We start from the raw sequence: 25,185 nt of genomic DNA on the forward strand, positions 1-25,185 counted from the left end.
AGACAATCAACAGTAAATTATTTATTAATAAAGTGCCAATGCAAAACATTTTCTAAATCTTAAAAGGAAGCTATATATTGCAGGAAAACAATTCTTAACTACATACATATTTAAATTGATTATCCTTTCCAATGATAACATGTACAGAAGACCCTCCTTGTGGAAACTGCTGGGCTTCAAGACACTTATAATCAGTACTGCAAACAAATCAGATGTTAAATTATAAAGTGTTTACAAGCAAAGGCTAGTACACAAACACACTATCTTACAGCTTAGTCAAAAGTATACTCTGTTTATTAGACTTGTATCAGCACAACTCCTAAGCTTCAAAGGGCTGAAGCCAAAACGTAACCACTTAAGAGTGGAACACAGCCTGCAGAGTTCAAGAGTTACTCTGTGCAGAGGCTGCGGCAATGACAACTTGACATAATTGGAGCATGTTTTTAAAACTCACTCTGGTCTGCTTCTTTTCCACAAATAACACCATGAAAACAGGAAAAGAGCTCATGGAGCAGTGCATGGATTTGAAGGTGGAAACATACCACTGCTGAACGTAACCTGGGAAACTGGGCAGTTGGCTGTCAAAGAGCAAGGAAAAAAGAGCTGAAGTCTGAAAAGGTACCATGGACTTGCAACAAGTAAACAACCTATCTTTTTATTTGGCAACAAATCCATTGCTTATCTTTCAAAGAACAGCCTACATCGCTGATGGCATCCTGACTGTTGATCAAACAAGTTTCCAACCAAACCATAAAACACTAGCAGTCAACTTTTACGCCAACACTAGCTTCCAGATCAGAAAAAGGATGTCTCATTGCCACATGACAAAATCCAGCACACAAGCTTACTATACAAACTATAAACAGCTACTCAGACACCTCCTGTTGCTGGCTTTACATAAACAAAATGCTCATGCAGATCCCAAAGCCATTTACTGTGGGGCTATTTCAGCATCCACATAGCCTAGTTTCTCCCCAGATTACTTTCTCCATAACCTGAAGTACTGCAGAGTACTTCACTTATGAAGATAACTTTCCAGCAAAACAGTGATGTTTTTAAATCATAGAGGTCTTCAACATGATGCAAAGCACATACAGCTCTATATTACAAAACATGAAATCCAGTAGATTAAAATTACTGAAGTGACAAACAACAGTTTCCAGATGTCTCCATCTGACCCATGCAAACCAGCTAGCAACTTTCAAGAGGGAAGTCAGCTGGAACAGAACCACAATCTTGATCTTCAAGCAATGTTGAGTTACTTGGTTTTAAGCAGCTGATCAACTGATGTTTTTAAGGTTGGGGTCTTTTTGTGTGGGGAGAGGAAGGAAAAAGATGGGAAAGAAAGCAATTCAGTCAATACAATTCTATTGAAGTAACAAGCATAGGAGGATTTCACTGTAAGCCATGAACACAAAGAAAGCGCTCTCAACAAGAAATGATGGATCAGCATCCCAAGATCCAATAAAGGACACTGACCCCAAAACATACAAAGCTCTTTGTGCTAAAGAAACTGAAAGTAGGTGTTTGCAAACAAGTGGTTTTTAAACTGCTCATACATACAAACCTCTTGTGCTTTGCTGATAATTTAAGAGTATCTGCCTCAAACATTCACCTGCATGTCTGTTATCACTATGATTTGGATTCACAATAACACATTATTCAAACAGAACATTGCATACGCTAACTGGAAGGAATCAGTCGAGAGTCCATCATTCAGAGACACAATGACGGAAAGACTGAGGAAAGTAAGGGTCCATCAGAACTAATCTTAGAGTCCAGAAATTAAACACAAAGATCAAATCCCATTAAAATCTCAAAGAGGTAGAAATTAAAAATAAAAAAAATTAAAAATATATATTAAATTAGCATTTAAATGCTACTCAACACATGTAAAGATAAAAACACACTGAAACCTAAAGCTAGGTTCAACACAACAAACTAGATGAGTATACAGCCTCAAGATTCAAACTTACCCTCCAAAATTTCACTTCTACTTTACGGGAGTACTCCTTCCCTATTTAATAACGATCACCTTCAAAAACAACCCGTCCATTTTGGCAAAACAGATAAGAGCTCTCTATTCATTTTCATGGATCTAAAAGTCTGCAGATAGCTAATTTAGACATATTTAACCACAGCTGTATTGGTTCCTCATACTGTAGGCCAATGTTGCAAAGTTGATATCAACCATTTTCTTCTCCGGGGGTGGAGAAAGGCATGCTAGCTCTTTGTTCATAGTCCTACAGTGCATATCTTTATCACAAAAGCTGTCCATAATGTACTCACATTTATCAAAATGGTTATGTTGTTTTCACCCAAATCTTTATAAGCAGCTAAGTGAAGAAACTTTGGGGAGTATATGAAAGGAGAAAGCGACTCTATGGTTGGGTTCAGGCTGCAAGAACACAGAACTGCACTTTCCAATGAAGTTTTTACACCTGTGTGCAGACAAGGGAAACTTCACCTCTGAGCACACCTTGATCCCTCTACACTTGAGAGGGCTGAACTTCACCTTAGAAATCACACGGAACGTAAAAAATGAAGAGTTCAATACAAAGCGGCAACAACCATCAATGATAACTAAGAACTGTTGCAGAGGTTAAGATAAACTTAGCGGGATAGAACAGATAGATATGGAACTCTCCTCACAGTAAGGCTTGAGACAAGACTACTTCAGTAGCTGCAATAGATCTTTAAAGAAAGGCAGATGCCGCACATCTTACACCTTACTGAGCAGATTCCACACAACCACTTTGCTGATCTGTTTTCAGAAAAGCCAATGCTGTCAAGACCAGCAGCCAGGCCACACGAACAGTCTGTTATTACAAAGGTGGTTTCATTAAAACAGGCAGTAGTACTACGCAAAAGCTGAGGAAGACTAAAAAATCAGTGAAACATGACACCGACTCTCAGGACAAAATGACACAAAACTGTCATACTAGCAGAAATAAGGAAGAATTTCTGAAGTTATATATGTCTGGCCATCTCTCAGATTTTGACAGCGCAGGCATTTGAAACTATTTTGTGCTCAAGTCCAATGTTGCAGTATTCAGATTCTGAAGTCTTAAAACATAATTCACAAGTCAACCAGTCCAGGAGAGATGTCAATCCAAAATTTTACTGATCTCAAGGTCTGAAAGAGCTTACTCTGGTTTTGCCAAAATTTGGCAATTTAAATCAAAATTTAAAACGTTAATAAAATTAACCTCATCTTGTAGCAGTCTTAAGAAAAATTTTTACTTTAAAAAGTGTTATCACAACACTAACAAACATGATTTTGAGGTATTAGATTCACAGAAGCAATTATTCAAAAGAACACAAACATTATACATTTCTTTCCAAGCTTAATATAGCTCTTAGTGAGCTCTTGATACTACATCAGAATAAAAGAAACAGCAGCATTAAAACAAAAGCTTGGAGTTACATTGAAACTAACACAAAAGAGATTCCCTCTTTTTTAACATCCCCATGAGCAACAGTAATCACCTGTAGGCAACAGATTTGCAAAATTATTTCCGTTTTACTATGGATTATTAGGGAGCTTCAGACTACCAGAAAAAAAAAATCATATTATGGCATTAAATCCAGAGACAAAGAAAAATATATATTCAATCAAGCAAAAGAGCTAAACATTTTTAAGTTAAAACAACTCATTATAAAGCATTGTGATGTACATAACAGCCAAAAACATGCTCTCTGTTTTTTCCTGGATGACTGAGGACTTGCACTTTATTGCACTGAATTTTGGGGTTGTTGTGGGAAAGAATGGGTATGTTTTTAACATTACATCGACACCTTGTCTAACACTAAGGGGAAAAAAAATTATGCCAACAACAAAGAACTAGTTAAGAACACAATCCTAATTTACACATAGATAAAATGTGATGAATGTTTTTAAAGTTATTTTTCCTTTCTGTTAACATTTCTTATTTTCTGGGATGTTAAGTTATCTTGATTTACTTGAAAGCCTGCCTCTTAGAAGGTCAAGGGTGTAGAAATTCCTTCAAAACATTTCACTCACATGGGCAAATCACTAACAAATACTTAAATCACTAATAAAAAAAGTCTCATGGCAACTCTTTCAGGCAATTATTTGAACTACTTACTAACTAAAAAAAAAAACCAAAAACTCAAAGTTCCAAAAAAATAGCATCACAGATTCCAATTCTATGCCACCTAGGACATTAACTAAATTTAAAAGATTTTAGATATTCATAAGCATATCAGTGGATGAATTAATTTTTAATTTAAAAAAATAGTTCAATTTTCAACTGTTTCACTACCCAGCCATAAGTTACAATGCTTAGTCACTGAAGCCTCAATACAACACATAAGGTGAAAGAAACTGCATTCACTGAATGTACACAACAGGCAGCATAACTGCTTGTACAGTGGAGGTATTAAATTTGGGTTAAGTGGGTTTTATTGGTATGATTTTCCATTGCTATGTCCCTTCTTCATGTTCATCCAAGTTACAATACTCTTCCTTGAGCAAAGTTAGACAGATGTAGAAGAGATTTGGATAAACCAAGGGAAATGACATGGCAGGGGGTAAAACAAAACAAAAACATTTAGTTCTTGCTGAACCTGGCTTAGGCTTAGCAATGCCATATTCAATGCCTTCACATTGATGGCAGTTCCCAAAGAGATTTGTCCTCAGCAATCAGAAGCCTGCAACAAAAGTGCAGAATCATTGTAGATAAGCCTTTACCATGATGAAACTTGCCAAGATGTCATTTTGAATTATTTAACATCTAAATAATAAAATGCTCAGAGAAGTGTCTTTAGCATCTCTAAGAACAGAATTTGCAAAGCCTGACGATATTTGAATATATACTGATTTGAAACACCATTCACACTGAAAAATTAGGAATCTGGTCTCAAATAAGGAATGAAGTTCTATGGAATTTGTGCTATCTCATAAGTTAGTTGCTAACTTTTGTGATACAAGTTTATTAGATGAGGAAGAGAAAAGAGTGTAGCAGGAAACAAACCCACAGATGGTTAACAACATTATGCAGCACTTAAGCCACAGTCAAGTTAATTCACCTTCACTTTCACCTGGAAATGTGGATTCAAAAGCATGTATACGTGGTTATAACACCATTGGCACAACACCATCAGAGAAATAAGCAAAGAAAGATTATCATATGGCAGCATACCGTATTGATTGGAGGAGAGAAAGAAGTGTGATAAGGAAACTTAATTAACTCTGATGGATTGTGAATTGGACAGGTACCAACATTTCAGTTCTGCAGGTGGGGAAGAAAAGCTGGTTTCTGAGATGTTGGCCTGTAAAGTAACAGGACTTGTCAAGAACCCAAGTATGAAAGACAGAAGGAGATCAAAATGACCCAATAGCAAGATGAGAGAACAGTGGATAACTGAAGATAGAGAGAGGAAAAAAAAGATAACAGATTTAGAAAGCACGATCTTCAACCAAGCAAGATAACAGTAAGTAAGTCACCAATTACTCAGTCTTTTCCTGCTTTCTCAGCATCCCTATGCAGCAGGTTTGTAACAAAAAAGAAAGTTCAGAGTTATGGATTTAAACATAGTCAATTATTTCTACATTTAGCGTGATTTCTAACCCTACAGTAACCTGCATTTAGATAGTTTCCTAGAATTGTCATCTGCTAAAAGCTCTTCATTTAAATATTTTTAGGGGGAAAGTTTGCTCAAGTTTGAAGGCACGTGTTCAACTATTTTCAGTGAGGAAGAAGCAAAGATTGAAATAATTACTCTGTAAAGGTGATTTATTTTTTTTTTTAAATAGCTCTAATGCTGGAAGAATCAAACAGAGAAAAAAGCATTTTTTAAAATGAGAAGTAGTTTCGAGAATCACTGGAAAACAAAGCAGCTGAACACCTCATGGAAACTGCACATTCAAGGACAGCATTTTTGTTGTGAAGAAAAGAATGCATTTTAAGCAAGTTTTTTGTGTATGTCACATTCTGCAACTATGATGCCTCAAATTAACAGTGCAAAAACATGTTTACGATGAAACAAGAAGCTAAAAATCAAAACAACAAAACAGAAAGTCATGTACCATTCTTCAGTCACTTGTCTCTAAGTATGCACTGAAAAAATATGCAGAGTTCCTGGGCCCTCTTCATTAGTTTGTCCCTTTTAAAACATGAAAGCAAAGATAAAGCTTGTAAAGAGTACTTGCCTAAACCTGCATCCAAATACACAAAAGCACTTACCACTGGTCTAACACAATGATCGTTACCATTAACTATAGAATTAACTTTTCTGTAAGGCAACAGTGAAATGAGCAACAAGCATATGTTAATAGTTTCATGAAATTAGAGCACTTTATTGCCACAAAATAGAAGCATTAGTAACTTTCAGTAACAGCTTATAATGAAGAAAAATCTTTATACCTGTTTTAAACAAAAAGAATATGTAGCCTACAGGAGTTTTCCATTGAGGTTTTTATCTGGAAGCAAAACCAATTTAAGAAGTTCCCATTCTCTCCAGCCCACTTATACCCATAACAAAGTTCACTGCTTCTGTAACCATGATAGTACAACAGCTTACAGATATTGAGGAGTTTAAACCTCGATGTTTTGCAAGAAGAGTAATGAGAAAGTGATCCAGTCTTACAACACAGCCTCCCTCACAAGCAGTTCTACAAGCACAGTGAATAGAAGACTTGTGGCGTAAGGGCAGGAGCCAGAACCTCTCAACCACATTTTGCTACAGAAGAAAACATACTGTGTCATTACAACCTGCATTATTTCCTTTGAGTTATGCAAATTACACACAAGATAAACACTCAGACAACATCAAATTAACCTCACCTGCCTTGTATTCTCACTTCTAGCATGAAGATGCTAGAAATGCTATACTACTTAGCTGGTTTTACAGGAAAAAAAAGTTAAATACAACGAGGGATCTACTACTCAAAAGGAATTCTCTAGAACATTTTAGTCTTTCTGTAACCAATGATTTTTAAGTTTGTTAAAAACATATCTAAGATAATTATATATCCTATAAAAAGGTTCTAAACTTGTTCCCAACTTTAGCAACAAGGTATCATCTTACCTGGAGAACTTTTACTTAAAAGTTATGGTGTTAATTCTGCAACTGCTCTGCAGTGATAAAGCCCTATGCCATCCCTGGAGTCCTCCTGAGGTCAACACCACAGTCTTGCTGCAAGACCAAAAGCCTCTATGTCTCTGCAACATTTTGTTTCCAATCCACTATTTAACATCCCCCAAAATATTCTGGCATACGTATGCAAAGAGAGAGGGGGAAATCACAGACTAATTTTCCAGGTAATTGCCATCACTGCATATTTTAAGATTACAATATTAAACAATTCTAGTTTACTGTCCTCTCCTATACTACTATTGTTGTGCACTGACTATAATGTTTTTTAGCTTTTTCATTATTTGCAAAGCCCTAAACAGTTTCCATGTGTTGAAAACCACTGTCATTGTTTTCTCCAACAAAGAAATCAGTTTTGCCTTCAGGTTCTCAGAGCCACAGACAATTCTGGCAATGATCCTTTTTGGATACGTTTTGGAGCTTGACATTCATTTTTACGTCAGAAAGTTTTCCCCTGCTGTGTAAGGGAACAGAATTTCAATAAAACAGTATTTCTAGCCCTTACAGCTGCAAAACAACAACAACAAAAAAAAAGGCACGGCGACTCTTGTAACTAGAGAATTTGTTACCTATTTATTAAACAGGCAGTTTTTACACTGAAACTGAAAGTCACCTCAGCATATATTGCTCTATTGGATGGAAGAGTTCTCAAAAGAGAGGGAAAAGAAAACACTGGAAAAGACCGCAGAATCAGAGGATCTAACATAAGCAGACTGGAGAAAGATGAGTCTCCTCTGTCTCCAAAATAACAAGGAGGCCAAACAGGCAAAGTTGTCTGTAGTCTTGCAGCATCATTAAAACGGGAGACAACTGCCATAACACAGGCTCCAAATCTACACACTTTTATGTCTAGGACACAGACTTGAGGAGAGGAAGGGAAAGACCAGGAGTAAAGAAAAGAGATACTACAAGTGTATCTAACAGATTAATCTGAGGCCAATATGAAAAATGGAAGCACTGAAAAACAGAAGGTGTTATCACCCTGTCCTCTCAGCCTGGATCGCATGTAGATGACCCTGCAGACGTCAGGATGTACTGAAGAACCTCAGTGAAGAGCACCGACACCTGCCACGTTCAGCAGGGGGTTAGCACAAACCTTCGGTAAGGACAAGAAACGCCAAGTCCGGGGCGGTCACCAGAAAGCTCGGGCACAGCATGAGCCTGTAACCTCGACATCTCCGCTCCTCTCCCCGCAGACCCAGCCCACCGCTTCGAACGGAGCGACTCGGGGCTGGGGCCAGAAACGAGCATTTCGGACCCCGCGAGCGGGCCGCTGCCCCAACAAAAACAACCTTGGCCTCTTCGGCGCGTTTCCCAAACCCGGGCTGCATTTAGCCGGGGCCGCCAAGACCCAAGGACGGTCGCTGCGCGCCCGCCGACACCGCCGTCCGTTCCCCCGCCCGCCCGCCGGGCGTGCCGACCCGGCAGAGGCGGCCGAGGCGAAGCCAGAGAGACGCCGAGCCCGGTGCGTGCGGAGGATCACGGGCCCTCCGGGGCTGCCGCCGCCGCCGCCGCCGCCCCGCCACAGCTCGCCCAAGAGCGTTACGGGCAGACGGGGACGAGGCGGCGGGAACGGGGCCGGGGCCGGGGCGGTGGGGGGGGGGGGGGGGGGGGGGAAAGGAGGCGGGCTGACAACAGCCACGGCCGCCGCACAGCGCTTCCCCTTCGGGACCGCCATCGGCGCCGCCCCTCCCGCCGCATCGCCTCCCGCAACAACAGCCCAGGCCCGCCCTGCAGCCGCCGGCCGCCGCCCTCCGCCCGGCTGCGGGACAGCGGCGGTCCCGCTCGCCGCGCCCTCCCGGGAGGACCCCGGACGGACACCCGGACACACACACACACAGCCACCCCCCCCCCCCCCCCCCCCCGCCCCGGCCGGGCCGGGCGCCGCCTTCGCCTCCTCCCCCCGCGCCGGCGCTGCTCCTTGACAGTTGGCGGCTGGGCGGGCGCCGCGGGAATGCGAAGTGCGTGCGGCCGAGCGGCCGGTAACGGTCGCCCCGCGGCTGAGGCGAGAGGGGCCCCGCCCCGGACTCACTGCGGAGGTTGTGGATGAGCTCGGAGTGGCTGGCGCCTCCCGACTTCCAGGCCATCGCTAGACACACTCTGCGGAGCAGGTACAGAGCCGCCTTCAGCGCCGCGACTGCGCACAGCAGCTTCCCCAGGAAGGACACAACCTCCAGCGCCGACACAGGCGCCGCCTCCTCGCCTCCTCCTCCTCCTCCTCCTCCCCCCCCGGCCGCTGCCGCGCGCCCGCCGAGGGGAGGGGCCACGCGCCCACCGCCCCGCGCGCCCGACATTCTCCGGCCGCCGCCGCCGCGGCCGCCGCCGCCACCGCTCCGCCGGCCCGCGCTGGCCCCCGCGCATGCGCGCCCATCGCCCCCGGGGGCGCGCGTGGGGGAGAGCCCCGCGCGCGCCGGGGCGGTTGGTCCGCCCGTCACGGGCCGGTCGCCTCCCGCCCCGCCGGTGCCTGGAGGCGGCGGTGGAGGCCGGTGGCGGCCGCCGCTCCGGCAGCCCGCGCGGGGGAGCCGGCCTTCCCCCTCCCCGGTCGCAGCACCGCTCGCACGGCGCCGGGGGTGCGGAGAGGCCGCGGGGCGCGCCCGGGGTGGCCGAGCACACGGGTGGCCCGAGCCCCGGTGCCGGTAGCGCCCTCCCGCCCGGCCGCCGGGGCCCGAGCCCGCCCCTCCCCACAGCTGCAGCCTGCGGCGCCAGTCGGGCGGGCTCAGCGGCCGCTCCCGGTTCGCGGGTTTGGTCGCAGGGGCCGCGGATCTCGCGCTGGCGGCGGCTTCGTGAGCGGGTTTGTGAGCTTAGGAGCTCCGTTAACGAATGAGCTGGCGAAACGGCGCGGCCGTACTTCCCCTCCCCCCCCCACCCACCCGGCTTTGGCCGCCCTCGTGAAACGAGCCGGCACGCGCCGTGTACCGAAGAAAGGGGGCGGGGCGGCGCTCCCCGGCCCGCCGGTTACGCTGGCGCCGCCAGCGGCCCAGCGCGCGCCCCGCCGCCCTTGCGGCGGAGCCAATTATCGCCGTCCCGCGGCGGGTTGTTTTGCATGGGGCGAGCCTATTGGCCGCGGCCAGCCCGCGCGGGCCAGGCCTACGTGTTGGAGGCTGCCATTGGTCAGCTAGCGCGGGCGCGCCGGCGGTCCCACCGCCCCTGCCCCCGCGGCGGCAGTCACTGCGCGGGGCGGGGGGGGGGGGGGGGGGGGAGAGCGGGGGCGGGGGAGGTCGGCAGGCTGCCGGGGGAAGGAAGATGTGACCGAAGAGCTGGGAAACACCACAAAACACGGGGAGGGATGGAAGGTGATGGGAGTTGGCACCTGCGTGCGTGGCTAAACGCCGCCGGAGTACCAACGATCTGCGACGGCATCCGCTAGTGCCGTGCTGTTATGGGACCGAGTTACGAATCCAAATTCCTTTTAAAAGGTGTCTGGGTCACAAAATCGTTGACTCAGCATTTAACAAATGCCAAAGGGATGCTTCCGATGTGGCCTTTAGTCTGTCCCAGCGTAGGCACGCGATGAAGTAGCAATCCTCAGGGAAAAGAAGCACCTCCGGTTCCTCCCACAGCCTGCAGCATGATGCTATAAACCATAGAACTAACTTCCTACAGTCATCTGATATTCCTGGGTACTCCTAAAGTCCTTAATGGTTAACTTTGCCACCAATATTCACTTGCCACCTGTTATTTCTCTGTGTTTCTATTGCTTTTAAGGGAAAGCAAATTCCATTATTGCAGACAATGTCGGGGAACCCGCTGTCAGCGCTGTGACTTTTGCATTTGTGCCCCCTTCTGGTCCCCGTGAACGAGCTTCCACACGCCCGGGACTGCAATTTTACAGAGCTTCCTCTCCTGACCAGGCGCAACAGCCCAGGTGTGTCATCTGCTTGGTACCAACTGGACGGCATGGTTTTCAGTTCTTTGCTTTTGAAACGTGAAAATAGTGATACCTAACTATTAATAGGCAGGCCCTACCAATAGTACCTTGTATAAACATTAGAGAAAATAAGGTATCATCCAGCAGATACAATTTCAAATGTTATATTGTTTATTAAAAGCGTTCCTGATAAAAGGACACACACAGCCTAACATACCACCATGGGAGACACAGGTGACATTGTCCTCTGTGACAGAACCTACCCTGGGAGGGATGAGCCTGTTCCAGCTCCACACAACACACGTACTCCATCCCATCATTGCGGGTTCAGGTGAAGAAAATGAGGTGGAGGTGGGAATCTGCTTTTCTGGCTAGCAGTCAGTCCAGGGCAAACCTGGCAGTTGCCCAATGCATACACCAGATCCCACCCATAGACTTCCCAGACCTTTCCCATCTGGTTCTGTTAATCCTGGACACAAATCCACTGCTTCATTCTGTATTCTCCATCTAACTTCTCCTAAGCATGATATGGCAACTGCTTTCCAGTCTGTGAGAGGCTCCCAGCCTGCCCCAGAATATAAAAGGTCCCCCTGTTACATCCAGTGGGCTGGGAGAGAAGGAAAGAAGCCATGGAGTTAGAGGAATCCCCGAAGGGCAGCAAGTACAGAGAACAGACAGACATTGTAAAAATACACACACAAAAATACTTCATTCTTTTAAATGCAAAAGACATTTTCTGTTGTCAGATGCAAGCAAACTGCATTGCTCTCACATAGAGAGGTTGTTGGCAGGAAACTAGCTGGCCCATGTTTAAAAGCATTCCAGGGATACTTACCCCCTTGGGAGCCCAGAAACACAAGAGAAACCATTTACATACAAACTGAGCAGGAGCAGCTTGAGTTAGTGTTAAACTTGTCACAGAGCACAAAGAAAGAGCCCACCTTTATCTCCTAGGAACTTGCAGACTTGCCCAGGCACTTTCGGACTGAATCTACCTATTGGCAGTCTCTTGGCATGACTATTCAGAGAATAACAACAACATAAGTGTGAGCCTTCCTAACCGATATCTGGGGTGTCTTGGATGGATTCCAGGCATGCGTGAAGGAAACAGCACTTGGCTCTGCAGGTTTCCAGTAGCTTTAAGACAAGCCAAGTTGCCTCAAAGGGCCCAGAGAAACTAACATGCACCAATAGCGACAGGATGCACCCATTTGTGCAGTAAACAAACAAACATGAGGGTCCCTAGCTCTTCCTGCTCTATAACCCCAGGCCATGAGTCCATTTTTTAGGCTTATTAAGAGCATATCCATTAACGTAAAACTAAAAGGAACGTAGACATTCTACACTGGGGTAAAAGACAAGCAGAAATTTTTAAATATATGTTTTCTGGCCATCAGCATTCATGTGGAGCCTCTCCACTTGCTCTGACTCTTGGCATTCCTGTATCCTCTTCTCCCTTGCTTGTCCAAACAAGTGTAAGCACTTTGGTCCCTGGATGCCCACTGTCAGTTGCAGGCACCTCCATCTTCCACAGGTACAGCCATCTCCCTAGACTCTCCAGGGAGCTGGTGCATGGCCCTGTTAGGGAAGAGGCATGGGAATGCCAACAGACAGAGTGGGCCATCACTTGACTGTTCTGACACGGAGATCCCACTAATTGTAAGCAGGTCAGATCTCTCTCCTTTTCTGCACATTCACCCACATCTCAATTCCTCAGCCGTACTTACATACATTTATATATAAACCCCTCCACGCTACTATTTCTGTTTCATCCCTTCCCTCCCACCTTATGAACCCATTAGATTTTTTTTAATTCTTTGAATTTAAAAAGCATATGAAAAGTTGATCATCACTGTCTGATCCCATCTGCTGCTGCATATACATACCACAAGCAGAAATTTCCTTGTGAAATGTTCCTGCTGAACATTTCCGCAGTTATGTCCCAAACCCCACACTAACTGGCTTCTACACCTACACTCACTCCTCTCCTTGCCTCCATTCTGTTTTTAACTTAATCACTCTCCTTCATCTCATCTCTTTTCCTGTCTCCTCAAGCCAGTCCAGTGCATACCTTCATTTTGTATTTCCATTTCAGAAATTTACATTATTTTGAACTTGGCATCCCTCTTTTCCCAGCCCTGCACTCAAAAAGGAGGTGAGAAGGACTTTCCGCATTAAGGAGGAGCAGAACTGGGACCCCTCCATGAGGGAAGGTGAGCCTGGAGCCAGGGATGACAGTGCCACAGAGCAGGACACCACGCCATGGTGTCCGAGCCAGGCAAGCAGAACAGGGCTGAGGACGGTAGTGGTTTTGCCATCAAGCAAAAGCAAAGTGACAAGTCAGGCCCCGAGTCAAGCCAGTCGCCAAGTCAGGGACATGGCTGGGCACAGGCCCTCCTACGACACAGCTCAGGCCAGGAGAGGGTGCCCCAGCCCAGGTGGGAGCCCCAGGTGAGGGCAAGTAAGGCTTATGAGCGCGGTCCGAGCTCTGGCATTCTGCTCTGGTATCTGCTCTGCACTACCCTGCAGAGCGACTGCGCTTGTTCAAGAGATCGAACTGGGCACAACTCCAGGAGTTATGACCAACAGTAAATATTTTTTTGGCATCTCCAAATAACTTCCTTAAAATATTGTTGAATGATAATTGGAGGAAAGCAGATTATAAGCAAATAGAGTTCAGAATTAGCTTTATCCTGCCCCAGCACATCCACTGATCTAGAAAGCGCTTTCATTCCCAGGCCCCCTAACCTCTGGCAGAGAGACAGGCATGCCTGCAGATCTCTTTGCTTTCACTCACACTCCTAGCTTTAGCCACATTTAAGGATAATCCATAAATGATCCTTGTTGTCTCAGCTAACATGTTTGGACCCAATGCACAGAGTCAGCTTCGTCTAGACTTAATGTCCTTTTTGACAGTCTCAGAGATATTTGATGAGGCATATTTTCTCCTGGTGTTTGTTTCCTCCTTTTATTTGTTTATTTAAATCTGCTATTACACTGAAACAACATACTGACACAGTACACCTCTTTCATAGTGATCAAACACAGAGGATGTATTTGAAGGTTTACAGAGTAGCCCTAAATCCATCACAGCCCTCACCTCCATCATATAACATGCTGCCAATATTTCCTTAAAAAAAAAGTAAGATGGAAGAAAAATTGCGGTTCTTCTTTACCTCTTAATGAAAATAAGCCTCTATGTCCAACCTCTTCTCCTTAATACTTCCCAAATGCTTTTGAACAAGCAATCCTGAGCAAAGAAAGAAACCATCCAAGAACACAAGATAAAAAATACACACAGAAATCACAAAGTAACCAACAAAAATATTTGCCTAATAAAACATTTCAATAATCCCAAAGTGTTATCTCTTCCACTTTTAGTTATCTGGTCTGTAGCTGTATTCTGAGGCTGCCTACTGACCTTTCCCACAAGTGTTGTGAGAGTTAGCTGAAAATACCCTTGGGGTTGACAGTGACTTGCAGGATTGCTGTTAGCAGCTTAATACAGGGTGCCAGAGGTATTGGCTACTGTAGAATAATAATGCTGCTGCAGCATGCATCAAAGCTGTTTTAGGGCTTGCAGTATGGTAAGACTACAATAGCATCCAGCTTTTTGAATATGTTCAGTCTTGGATTCTGCTGTGCGTAATTATGAAAAAAAAAATGTTCCTCACAATTGAAGTTCAAATGATGCATAAAGCACATAAAACATCACCGATTTCCTATCACATCTGAAGGATTACAAAACAGCATAGCAGACTTGATGAGGAACTCAGCAGTGCTGTACAGAAAAAAATCTGACACATGGCTTTAGCAGGCGAACCACAGTAACAGGGGTGAAAGTTTGACGAAGCCACTGCTGCTGCTGCTAAGTCCACCTGACAGAACCTCAGAAAGCTGGCAGCGGCAGCTTTGACAAAAATGGAGCAGAAAATCAGGTTGTAAAAATAGGAAGGTGCTTGTGAGGAAGTCCCTTACTGCACTGCAGGGACTGGACAGAGTCCCAACGTCCGAAATGACAACGTAGCTATGTCAGCCTTTAGCTCGTTTTACAACTAACCTCTGAACTTTTTATTGCACGGTTGTTTAGGCCTCAAGTGAAAGGCGATAAAGGAAGTGCATGTGTGCGCTTGTTTGATTTGAGGCGCTCTTTGAAACAAAAAAATTATTGTTGTACTTCTGTGCAGGTGGGACTCCGATGGAGGGAGGAGAGTACCACTCGCAGGTATTTAAAAGCCAGTCTAGACCAGAGACGATGAGCTGGCCTAAAGGTCACTGATTTTGAGGAGATAAAAGCCGGCGGCGGCCTCGCAGACAGGACACCTGCGCGTGACGTGGAGGGGGATGGGGGGTGGGGGAAGACCCCCCGCAGGTCAGCAGGCAGGTAAGCGCACTCCTGCACCTCCCGGACCCGATTCTGCGGGTACCGCCTGGGCGGTCGGCGCCCTTTTAGCGGTTGCCGTCCCTGTTGGCAGGGCCGCCCTCCCTCCCTGGGCGTCCCGCCGTTACCCCGGGACGGGGACGTAAGCCCCGCGCCCGCTTCCCTCGGCTGCCGGTTAGCGAACGGCCGGGGCTGGCGGGGCGCGGCGCGCCCCGGCCCGTCCGTCTCGGTAAACGCCGGCAGCTGGCGCCGCGCGGCCGCTACATACGGCGGGGCCGGGCAGCCGGCCGCCCCCGTCCCCCGCCATGGCTGGCCCCGGCCCCGGCCCCGGCCCGGCCGGACGCGCTCACCGCCGCGCTCCAAACCTGTCCCTCCGCGCTCGCCGTCGCGCCGCAGCCAATCAGCAGGCGCGCGGCGGGGCGGGCGGCAGCCGGCGCGCGGCGGGGGCGGCCATGGAGGACGTGTGCGCCAAGTTCGTGTCGCAGAAGATCAGCAAGACGCGCTGGCGGCCGCTGCCCGCCGCCGCGCTCCAGCCCCCCGACCTCTTCGCCACCGGCTCCTGGGACAACGAGGTAGCGGGCGGGCCGGCCGGCCGGCCCGGAGGCGCGGCGCGTCCTTCGCGGCGGGGCCCCCCGCCGCCTCGGCCCCCCGAGCCGCCGCCGCTTCGCGTGGGAGAGGAGGGCCGGAGCTGGCCGTGAGCGCTGCCCGACCCCGCGTTCGCCTGACTGTGCCTCGCTCGCGTCCCTAAGGAAGCCGGGGGGCCGGCCCGCTGCTCGGCAGGGTTATCCCGCGGGGGCGAGCCCTTCCCTGCGGCCGACGGCCCCTTGCTTTCCCTGGCTGCCGCGAGGAGGCCGTGACATCTAGGCTGGCTTACTGTTAAGGTACTTTCAAAAGCATTTTCAAAAGTCAAACCGGTGGTGTCGTTTCCCTACAGGATAACAGGGTCTCCATTTGGTCTGTTGGAGAGCTTGGAAATGTGGGCCTCGGTGGTGAATATCAAGGAGAACCTCAGCTGCTGTGTGACATCAGGCACAACGGTGATGTTATGGATATGCAGGTAAAGTAGCTTGTTGAACAGATCTGTATTTTTTAAGGGCTTGTCACTTAAGAGAAATTAAGTGATAGGGAGCTGTCAAAATGCTGAGGTTGACAAAAAAAATCCTGATGAAGAAGAAGGGCAAAGAACCAACCGCTATCAGTTTGTTGTGTGGTGGTTTGGGGTTTTTTTGTTTATTTGGTTTTTGGTTGTTTTTTTTTTTTTTTTACTGTATCTACTAATATTTTAGGTTCCTCCAAAATCAAAATGATCATCTTGGTACTGACATCAACTAATAGCGTGCTTATTATCTCTCTTTAGTTTTTGGATCAAGAGAGAATCGTGGTTGCCTCATCAACAGGAACTGTAACTGTATTCCGTCATCATCAAAATAACCAGGTAAGTAACTTGCACTGGCTTTAAGCTGCTATTCTATGTAATACAGATCACTTCGATCTTAGCGTAAGATTTCTCAAAACTACTAGAGCAAGAAACTTTTGCATACCAAAATAAATTTTTTGCAGTCTGCTAGAAAAAGCTTTGGCTTTATACATACAAGGAAAGAAAAAAGCATTTTGCACACATACTACATAGATTAATTGCAGATAGGCTGGGGTATCCATTAGTATGTATCTAATCAAATAGTCCATTCACTGATAACATACTTCAAGAGTATGGATTGTTTTGGGGGAGTGGGTATTAATGGACTGGTACCTGCCTTATTAGAGTTTTTGCACTCTTGAACTAAATGACACATGTTGAATTTCTTCTCACAAGTGTCATGTGAGAGATGACTTGTAAACTCTGTAGTCTTTCTCTTTGATTATAAATCACTGAATATAAATGCATAATGATTTTTGTATATATATTCACAGTGACACAGTAAAGACTAGTATCTGTTAATAATTTGATGTGGTACCTAAAATAAACTAAATTCCTTGCACTCAAAATCTAAATCTGACCTTATGTTTTGTAAAGGCCTCAGCTATTTCCCCTTGTCCTGGAGAAAGATTGAAGGGATAAGTCTAGTGGAAGACATTTCATAGTTCATAAATAGATTATGTTCTTCTTGGTTTCTACCTCATGTGAAAAAGGTGGTTCAGACAAGAAATAATGCTTCATTGAAGGGTTGTGTGCTCAAGTGTTGAGGAAAATATAGATCTCTGATTCTTATTTGTATAGGAGATTCTCATTCTGGTGAGGTAGTATGGCTTTCGTGGAGCTTGTTTCTGGTTTTGTGAGCATTCTGGAAGCTTTGGTCTATCAGGATCATTATTTAACAGCAGAATTTCATGTCTTGTTACTGCTTAGACTTTATCTGCCAACCAGCGGTGGGAGAAAGCCCATTATCATGTGGATCAAAACACATCTTGTGGTGGAGCAGCGTGTACTGGAGTCATTTGCAACAACCCAGAAATTGTCACTGTTGGAGAAGATGGTAGAATAAATCTCTTCAGAGCTGACCAAAAGGATGCAGTAAGAACTATAGGTATGTCAAATAACTGTTCAAATTAGTTTAGTTGGGAGTGGTTTGTTTGGTTTTTTTTAGTTTCTCAAATAATAACAAAAAAAAAGTCAGTTGAGAATTGAATTAAATACTCCAAGTTGAATGCATTTGCTCCAGATTATCCCTGTATTCCTCAAGACTTAAGACGCTTGAAGCATATTTCAGATGTATTTCTATATTCATTCAGGTATCTCTAACTTAATGTTTTAACTGATGCAGAAGTTTCAAGCCTAACATTCTCTAGACTTCTGTTTCATCTAGAATTGTTAAATGCTATGAGAATGTACATGAAATATGGTTAGATTTCAAGAAGTATTGTGTCTCAAGTTCTTAAGTGGAGGTCAGTGAAATGGTTATTTCAGTTCACTATTTGTACTAATATCAGTCCTCATGGTGTCCATATACAGAAACATCTATTTGTGTCTAAAGGAACACCAAGAACCAGAAACCACTGTTTGTACCCTGTTCTTCTACCAGATATCATGGCTTACACAGATCATCTTTCCCTTAATGAAAAAAGCTCCATATTTCCTAGAGTAATAGATTATGCGATAGAGTAAGATATTTGTGAAAGGTGTCAAAACTTCATTATTCCCAACCCTTCTATCATGCTAGTCTCGTGGAAATAGAATACAAGTTTGTAGCACCTGTTGGAAATGCAACTTAAAAGCAGAAATCATTTAAAGGACAGTAACACCATGTTTGATAGTGGCATTATTAAACCAGGACATTCTCCCTGAAACTACAGTTTGACACAGCACCTGTGTTTCTCTTCAAGCAAAGTCTTTGCTTCAACAGATGAAGGAATTCACACAGTGATAAGCCAATTAAGGAAGGAAGTGCTGTGGGATTTCTAGACAGGTTACTTGTGTGTCCACAGCTGTATATACACACATAAGATAAATCCTATTAATTGCATACAGCCCTTTACTGAAGGTCCTTGAGAATTCCTGTAGGAAACCTTCCCATGCTTTTTTTTAAAAAAAAAAAGGTAGCAGGGCATGAGGCAGATTTTATTAGCACAGGCACACAGAACAGGGTAACTTCCCCTTTGAGGGGCGAGAACATTAACTAGTTTAAAAGGATTGATTTTTTTTTTTTTTTTTTTTTTTAATTTTTACTTATACACAGATACTAACACAGAGTGTTCTGGTGCAAGTTTAATAGAGTAGAATGTTTTGCTGACTCACAGGAAGCAGATGTCCACAAAAAAATAGGTATTTTTCTCTGTGCAATTGCTCACATGCTTACATACAGATTTAATAATGTGCAGGATGCAAGTTGTTAGTTTTCTTAGTGCTGACTTAATAGTACTATGTAAAAATGCTTGCTTTGTAACCAGGCATTAATGTAACTTGCCTGTCTCACTATCAGAAAAGGTTTCCATCTTATGCAGCAAAAAATTCACCTATGTTTTCAGTATGGGCTTACACAAAAAACTTTAAAATACTTGAGGTGAAAGTAGACTTAATGTTACCCCATCGTAATCAAGATTAAAAGTTTATATATAAATAATAGAATGAAAATATAAGGAAAATAGTGTCTGTGTTCTCTCCTAAAGCCTCATAAGTTTCACCTTGATGCTGTGAAGTGTCTGACATAGTAAATTATTGTGACCAAAAGAAGCACTGGAGGAAAGGACCTGAAAAAAGAGCTTTGCCATTTAGTTATTAACAAGCACAGCGAAATTCTGATTTGGCTTTAGGGACATGGGTGGATATCAGATTGACAGTCCTTGGAAAAGGTCTAAAGAAGTTGGTGAATTAAGTGCTTCTGTATACAACTGCTTAATGTTCTCAGCCAGAGTTACTGTTTGTTGTGTTCAAAAGAGCAACTGCTTTATGAAAAGCTCCATAGCTTGCCTGCTGTCAGTAGAGGCAGAGCAGATAAGGAAAAATCTTATGAAAACCACGGACCTGGCTAAATTGATTCCTCTTCTTAGGAACTATTGGAAAGAAATCTTATGCATCAACAAGTAGTTCAGTAAGCACTAGAGCTAATTAAATACAGCTTCTTACAGGTTTGTCTCAGTAGTGTTTAATATAGGAAGCAAGGTCTCCTTTTTCACAGGGTACCCTTGCAAGACTTAAAATTCAGATGACACAGGTCTGTCTCTGCCCCCGAAAATGCAGGTTGTAACCATGTTGAAGCAGCTGTGTTCTGTTTTCTAAAGAGTTATTTTGTTGTAATTAAATGGAGACTAGCATTCCATAGGTTTACCTGAATGCTTTCCTTGTCTCTTGCAGACAATGCAGACAGCAGTACCCTCCATGCAGTGACTTTCCTTCGCACAACTGAGATCTTGACAGTAAATTCGATTGGACAGTTAAAAATATGGGACCTCAGACAGCAAAGAAATGAGCCATCTCAAATACTTTCTTTGTAAGACTTTAATTATCTTTTTTACATATTTACTGAGAAGCATGTGTTACTTTATATAATCTGATTTAAATCTTTCTTAATACCTTCTTGACAATGGGATGATAAATTATTTTTTTTTAAAGGTTTTTAACTTCTTTGGTATTTAAATAATCAAAAGCAGACTCTGCTTAATGGCTGAATTACTATTATGGCTAGGCATTGTATTTAGGTGGTCTGTTTTATGATTTAACTCTTGAAGGACTCTCTCACCTGTACACTTGCTCTTTTTTAAAGGAAAAAAAATAAAATCACAACCCTCAACCCAAAACCTCTTTCCCTCATTAAAAATACTTTACATCTGTTTTTCTCCACAGGCCTAATATAAAGTTTCTGGCACTTGAAATGTATTTGAAAGATAACTTTGTGCCTTATAAGGTATTGTGAGAAAACAAACTGAGCTAGACTCAAATCTTGTCTGTGGAATAATTGCCATTGCTGTTAATAGGCTGTGGTTTAGGTACCTGGTTTTGTTAGTGCCCAGTCTCCCTTTGTAACTCTTAGTATATGTTGAAACTGTAATTATAACACGAATTTCAGAGTAACCTTATTATTATTATAGGTAGAGTATTATCTGTATGCAAGGCTTTCTCAGTCCCATAAAGCTGTCAGATACCTTGCAGATGCCTGTATACCATAGGGCACAGAACCTGATTCTTATCCAATTTTAGCTTCACGTTACTGCCATACCGCTAATTTCCAGTAGATGTCATGCGGCTTCAGCCTGTAGTGACCAGATGCTACAGAAATTGAAGCTGCAGTGGATACCGTTACCTTGTTCGTCAACACTCCAAGGGGGTTAAGAAGGAGAAAACAGAAGCTGAATAAAGAATTCATGTTTGGGTTGTGGGTTTTTTTTCCCTTCTCCTTTGCAGGACAGGTGACAGAGTGCCACTGCACTGTGTGGACAGGCATCCCAATCAGCAGCATATTGTGGCCACGGGGGGCCAGGATGGGATGCTGAGTATATGGGACATCAGGCAGGGTACTATGCCAGTGTCCCTGCTAAATGCTCATGAAGCGGAAAGTAAGTATCTGAAATGGAGGGGAGAGAAGAAGGTGGCATTTTAGAAAAGTTTCTAACTTCTGTAAAAAAAATAAGGTGGTGTAGCTGTGATGGAAACCAACCACATAGTTGCTACTTAATGTGTTTTCATGCAGTTGGCTTTAGTTTGTTCCTTCTTTGTATATGAGACTGTTCTTATCTAAACTAAAAGTAGACTTAGTAAGCAGTTCTTTAATGAGTTGTTAGATGCATTTAATCAGAATGGCTGTGTTTCTAGAAGGGTAGGTATATAAATAGTCATAGAAATTGATGCTGTGGTATGCAGGTATAGTAAAGCAAGGATGCAGTTACTAACGAACTTGAAAACGTGAGGAAGGAGGGGAAACTGGAGATAGTAGAGATCCATTTGGTGCCTCCACAATGCTGAAACAGCTCACTTTCCTGGTAACTTTATATGAACAAGATAGCAATTCATTTTGTGCTGAAAATTTCTTGACTTGATGCCATAATTATATCTAAGGAGTAAAAATATTTCTTGAGATGTTAAGTTTTACTGACTTAAATATCTTGTCCCCAGCTGTGGTATTTGGACACAAAATAATAATGTGTGTGCTGGAAAGGAATGTGTGCTGTGTGCAAATTTAAACTTAATAGTAGGGAAGACGGCATGAGAAAATATTCAGAATGCCTGAATTCAGATAAGATTTTAACCTTTAACAATTTTCGCAGTACCGAAAAAGCTACAAAAGTGTCTTTTTTTTTTTTTTTTTTCTCTTCCCTCTCCAAGGGGAGGGAAAACTGCAGTAAATAATTAAGGATGGGATTTGGGGTCTCCTACCCACACACACTTAAGAATGGAAGGTTTTGGTGGGGGCTTGGGTTCTTGTAAGTGCATGTCCACATCATACTAGCCAAAGTGCACTGAGCAAAGTACTTGATGCTTGTTCTGAACTGTTTTGTTGTTTGTTTTTTTTTTGGTTTGATACTTCCAGTGTGGGAAGTTCACTTCCATCCCTCCAACCCTGATCACTTATTTACATGTTCTGAAGATGGATCTCTTTGGCACTGGGATACTTCCACAGACATATCTGAAAAACCGTCTTTTCTTCATCAAGGTAAGGATGTTTGAAGTCAATCTGCACCGAATTTGTCAGTTGGCAACATAATGAAAGTCGATGTTCTCACATGACCCAATTAATAACACAATCCTAATACAGAAAATTAAAAGGTGGCTTCTTGTCTTGGAAAGAAAGCCCTGATAGGCACTTCAAGAAAACTACTTATGAGGCTAACAGTTGTGTGAGTTTTTTGTGGTCTGGGTTGTTTGGTTGTTTGAGTTTTTTAATTTGCTGTACTCTGTCCAATGTGTGAAGAGGCACATCTAGTATTTCAAAGATAGATCATGTGCACTTAAAAATCATCTGTACATAGAAGAGAAATGAAGGCAGCCTAAATGACATATTACTATCTGAGTCTCTGAGGGAGATAAACAAAATGTTACAATACCAAAATAACTGATGCGTTAATAGGATAGTGGAATTATGAATTTATTACTGAAGGTCATAATTGGAACTTTCAATGAATGAAACTGGATACCTTTGTATTGTGGCAGGATTTTAATTAAAGATATACTGACTTAATATAAACATTGTTTTTTCCCATTTTAGTCACAAAGACCACTTAATTGCTTGCCACTTCAGACTGTAAACAATAGGGAAACTTTCAGATGTTATTTGCTGCCTTTGGCATCAAAGTTGCCATTCAAAGCTCAGTTCTATATGGGGAAACAGTAGGACAACTAATTCAAGTTGCACTCTGCATGTTTTCAGGTATACTGAATTTAAACCCTTTAGCACCACTTCAGCCACTTGTTAATTTTATGCTGAATGATAGTTCTCAAACTGTGAGACTTCAGTTTGAATGTAAAATGTTGTGTGGAAAAAAAATCTAAGTCAAATCCAGGTATATCACCTGCTGCAGAGTAAGTAGGGAGAAGGGACAGTAGGGAATAAGTGCTAGTAAAGCAAAGCTGATGCCCCAAATATAGGAAGACACTGTATAAACAGACTTCTGTTCTTAGGTCTGTCCTTGCTTTAGTCTGTGGCTAGAAAAACTTCTAGATACTTAGACCGTTTGTTCAGCGATATGAGTTTGTAGCTGTTCTGACCTATTTGTCTTAGCTGAGGAAAGAAGTGGTAGCAGGTTTCTGTAATTACTTCAAGTACTTGTTTGGGTTTTGTTTTGTGGTTTTTTTTTAAGCTATTTCTTCTTTTTTTTTTTTTTTTTTTTTACCAAAGAGATGACAACAGTTAACTTCTCTGAAAACTGACTTAAATGTAAAATGGTATTTCCATTATGTCTGCCCCATACCTACGTTTCTCCAATTCTGAGAATATATAAACTACATTGGAACTTATTTTCCTCTCTTCCCTCTTTTCCTCTCCTTTCAGGAGGAAGAAGTACTACCTATTTTTCACACAGTACCATTAACCAGTCTGTAGTAAGTGCCTGGCTAAGCAACGATCCTACCAAAGACCGCATGGAAATCACCAACTTAATTCCAAATCAGACGTTGTCTGTGAATAGTTTAGATATTTTAGGACCATGCCTAGTATATGGTACTGATGCAGAAGCTATTTATGTGAACAGACAACTTTTTGCATGAAACAACTCCAGTATCCCTTTGAAGTATGGCTCACCCTGAACTACTGGGAAATGTCAGGTTCATTCTTAATGATACTCATTAGTCTGTTATCAGTGTGTGTGGGAGTGGTCTACAGCTTGGTGCTGGTACTGCAGAAGAAATGTAAGGTACCTCAGATACTGACAGCTGTCACTTGTTACTCATGCTCCTGGATAGGTAACTGACTTCTTCCCTGGTGCCTGTTTGGTTTTGGTAAGTGGGAAGGTAGTCACTAGAGCAAGATATTTGCTGTAAACTGATGTCCATGATACATGCAGGCATATGAAGTGAAGAAAAGGTAAACCCCTGATTTTGTGGTTTGGGGTTTTTTTCCCTTTAAAGGTATTTTTTCAGGTATTAATTCTAAGGCCAAACTATGGAGTTCTTTGAAATTCTTTTTATGTAAGCTGAGAGATGAGGTTTTTTTAAGCTGCATTTTTTATGTATGTCGGGGAACATAACTTTTTATGTTAGCTCATGAGAATTGGAAAGGAAAAACTGTTAAAGTTGTGAAATGTAAGGTTCTATAGGAATCTTAGCATTTTAGTAACATTACTTTGGATTATTTACAGCTTCATCATGGATACTACATGTTAAAACTTGATAATATGCTGTAACTCTCTCAATGGAAAAGTGGGGTTTTTTATAGTTAAAGAGGTAATAATTGACAGATGTGCTGGCTGTGTTTTCAGGTGTGAGAATAAGACTTTGTAAACTTGAGACGCAAGTCTTTGTCACAGTCAATATTTCACATCTTGTCTGTTGCAATCTTGAAAGAGTTAAAATTTTACGATTAGTGTTGTACCTACCTTTTGTTGCAGAGACCCTTTCTCTTTTTAATAAAAAGTTTTGCACAAGAGTACTGGTCTGACTTACTAAATGAGTTCAAATAGCTGTACTTGCAGTCATCTTTGCAGGAAGATAAATAATAGTAAGTTATTTGGACTGACCCTGGAGATACAATCTGAAGGATGGAGGGAAACCTCGGGATTGGGGCAGCAGCAGATGAAGTTACAAGGTTTTACATGTCACTTTCCCTCAAAACCGCTTTAGAGTGTACTGTACTTCCACGTCACAGCCTTACCTGATCTGAATTTGTGTGTTGGGTGGGAGGAGACGGATGGTGCGCTGGGGACAGGGCTGTCCTCCCTTCGTGCAGGAATGGGT

At 43.5% G+C, this 25,185-nt stretch overlaps 2 protein-coding genes across 3 annotated transcripts in view; one reads left to right on the forward strand and one right to left on the reverse strand.

The window, feature by feature from the left end:
* Positions 1-9,413, reverse strand: part of PCMT1 (protein-L-isoaspartate (D-aspartate) O-methyltransferase) — a 35,878-nt gene extending 26,465 nt beyond the window's left edge. For both annotated transcript variants that reach the window (XM_049799924.1, XM_049799925.1), the window contains exon 1: positions 9,152-9,413. In XM_049799924.1, the coding sequence (XP_049655881.1) occupies positions 9,152-9,413 (262 nt within the window). The remainder of the gene's footprint in view (positions 1-9,151) is intronic.
* A 6,389-nt stretch (positions 9,414-15,802) lies between these two features.
* NUP43 (nucleoporin 43) lies at positions 15,803-24,877 on the forward strand. The gene is made up of 8 exons (XM_049800555.1): positions 15,803-15,940; positions 16,303-16,425; positions 16,726-16,803; positions 17,716-17,893; positions 20,158-20,293; positions 21,205-21,356; positions 22,328-22,450; positions 23,786-24,877. The coding sequence occupies exons 1-8, from the start codon at positions 15,821-15,823 to the stop codon at positions 23,998-24,000; spliced, it is 1,125 nt and encodes a 374-aa protein (XP_049656512.1). The 5' UTR covers positions 15,803-15,820; the 3' UTR covers positions 24,001-24,877.
* Positions 24,878-25,185: the final 308 nt, after the last annotated feature.

Source organism: Accipiter gentilis, chromosome 5 (assembly GCF_929443795.1).
Source record: "Accipiter gentilis chromosome 5, bAccGen1.1, whole genome shotgun sequence".
Lineage (NCBI taxonomy): Eukaryota > Metazoa > Chordata > Aves > Accipitriformes > Accipitridae > Astur > Astur gentilis.

What these genes read in the sequence shown, in the direction of transcription:
- NUP43 (XM_049800555.1), top strand. Translation starts at nt 15,821, where the DNA reads ATGGAGGACGTGTGCGCCAAGTTCGTGTCGCAGAAGATCAGCAAGACG. An exon ending in GGATGCAGTAAGAACTATAG is followed by an intron (nt 17,894 to 20,157) that starts GTATGTCAAATA and finishes TGTCTCTTGCAG; the next exon opens with ACAATGCAGACAGCAGTACC. An exon ending in AAATGCTCATGAAGCGGAAA is followed by an intron (nt 21,357 to 22,327) that starts GTAAGTATCTGA and finishes TGATACTTCCAG; the next exon opens with TGTGGGAAGTTCACTTCCAT.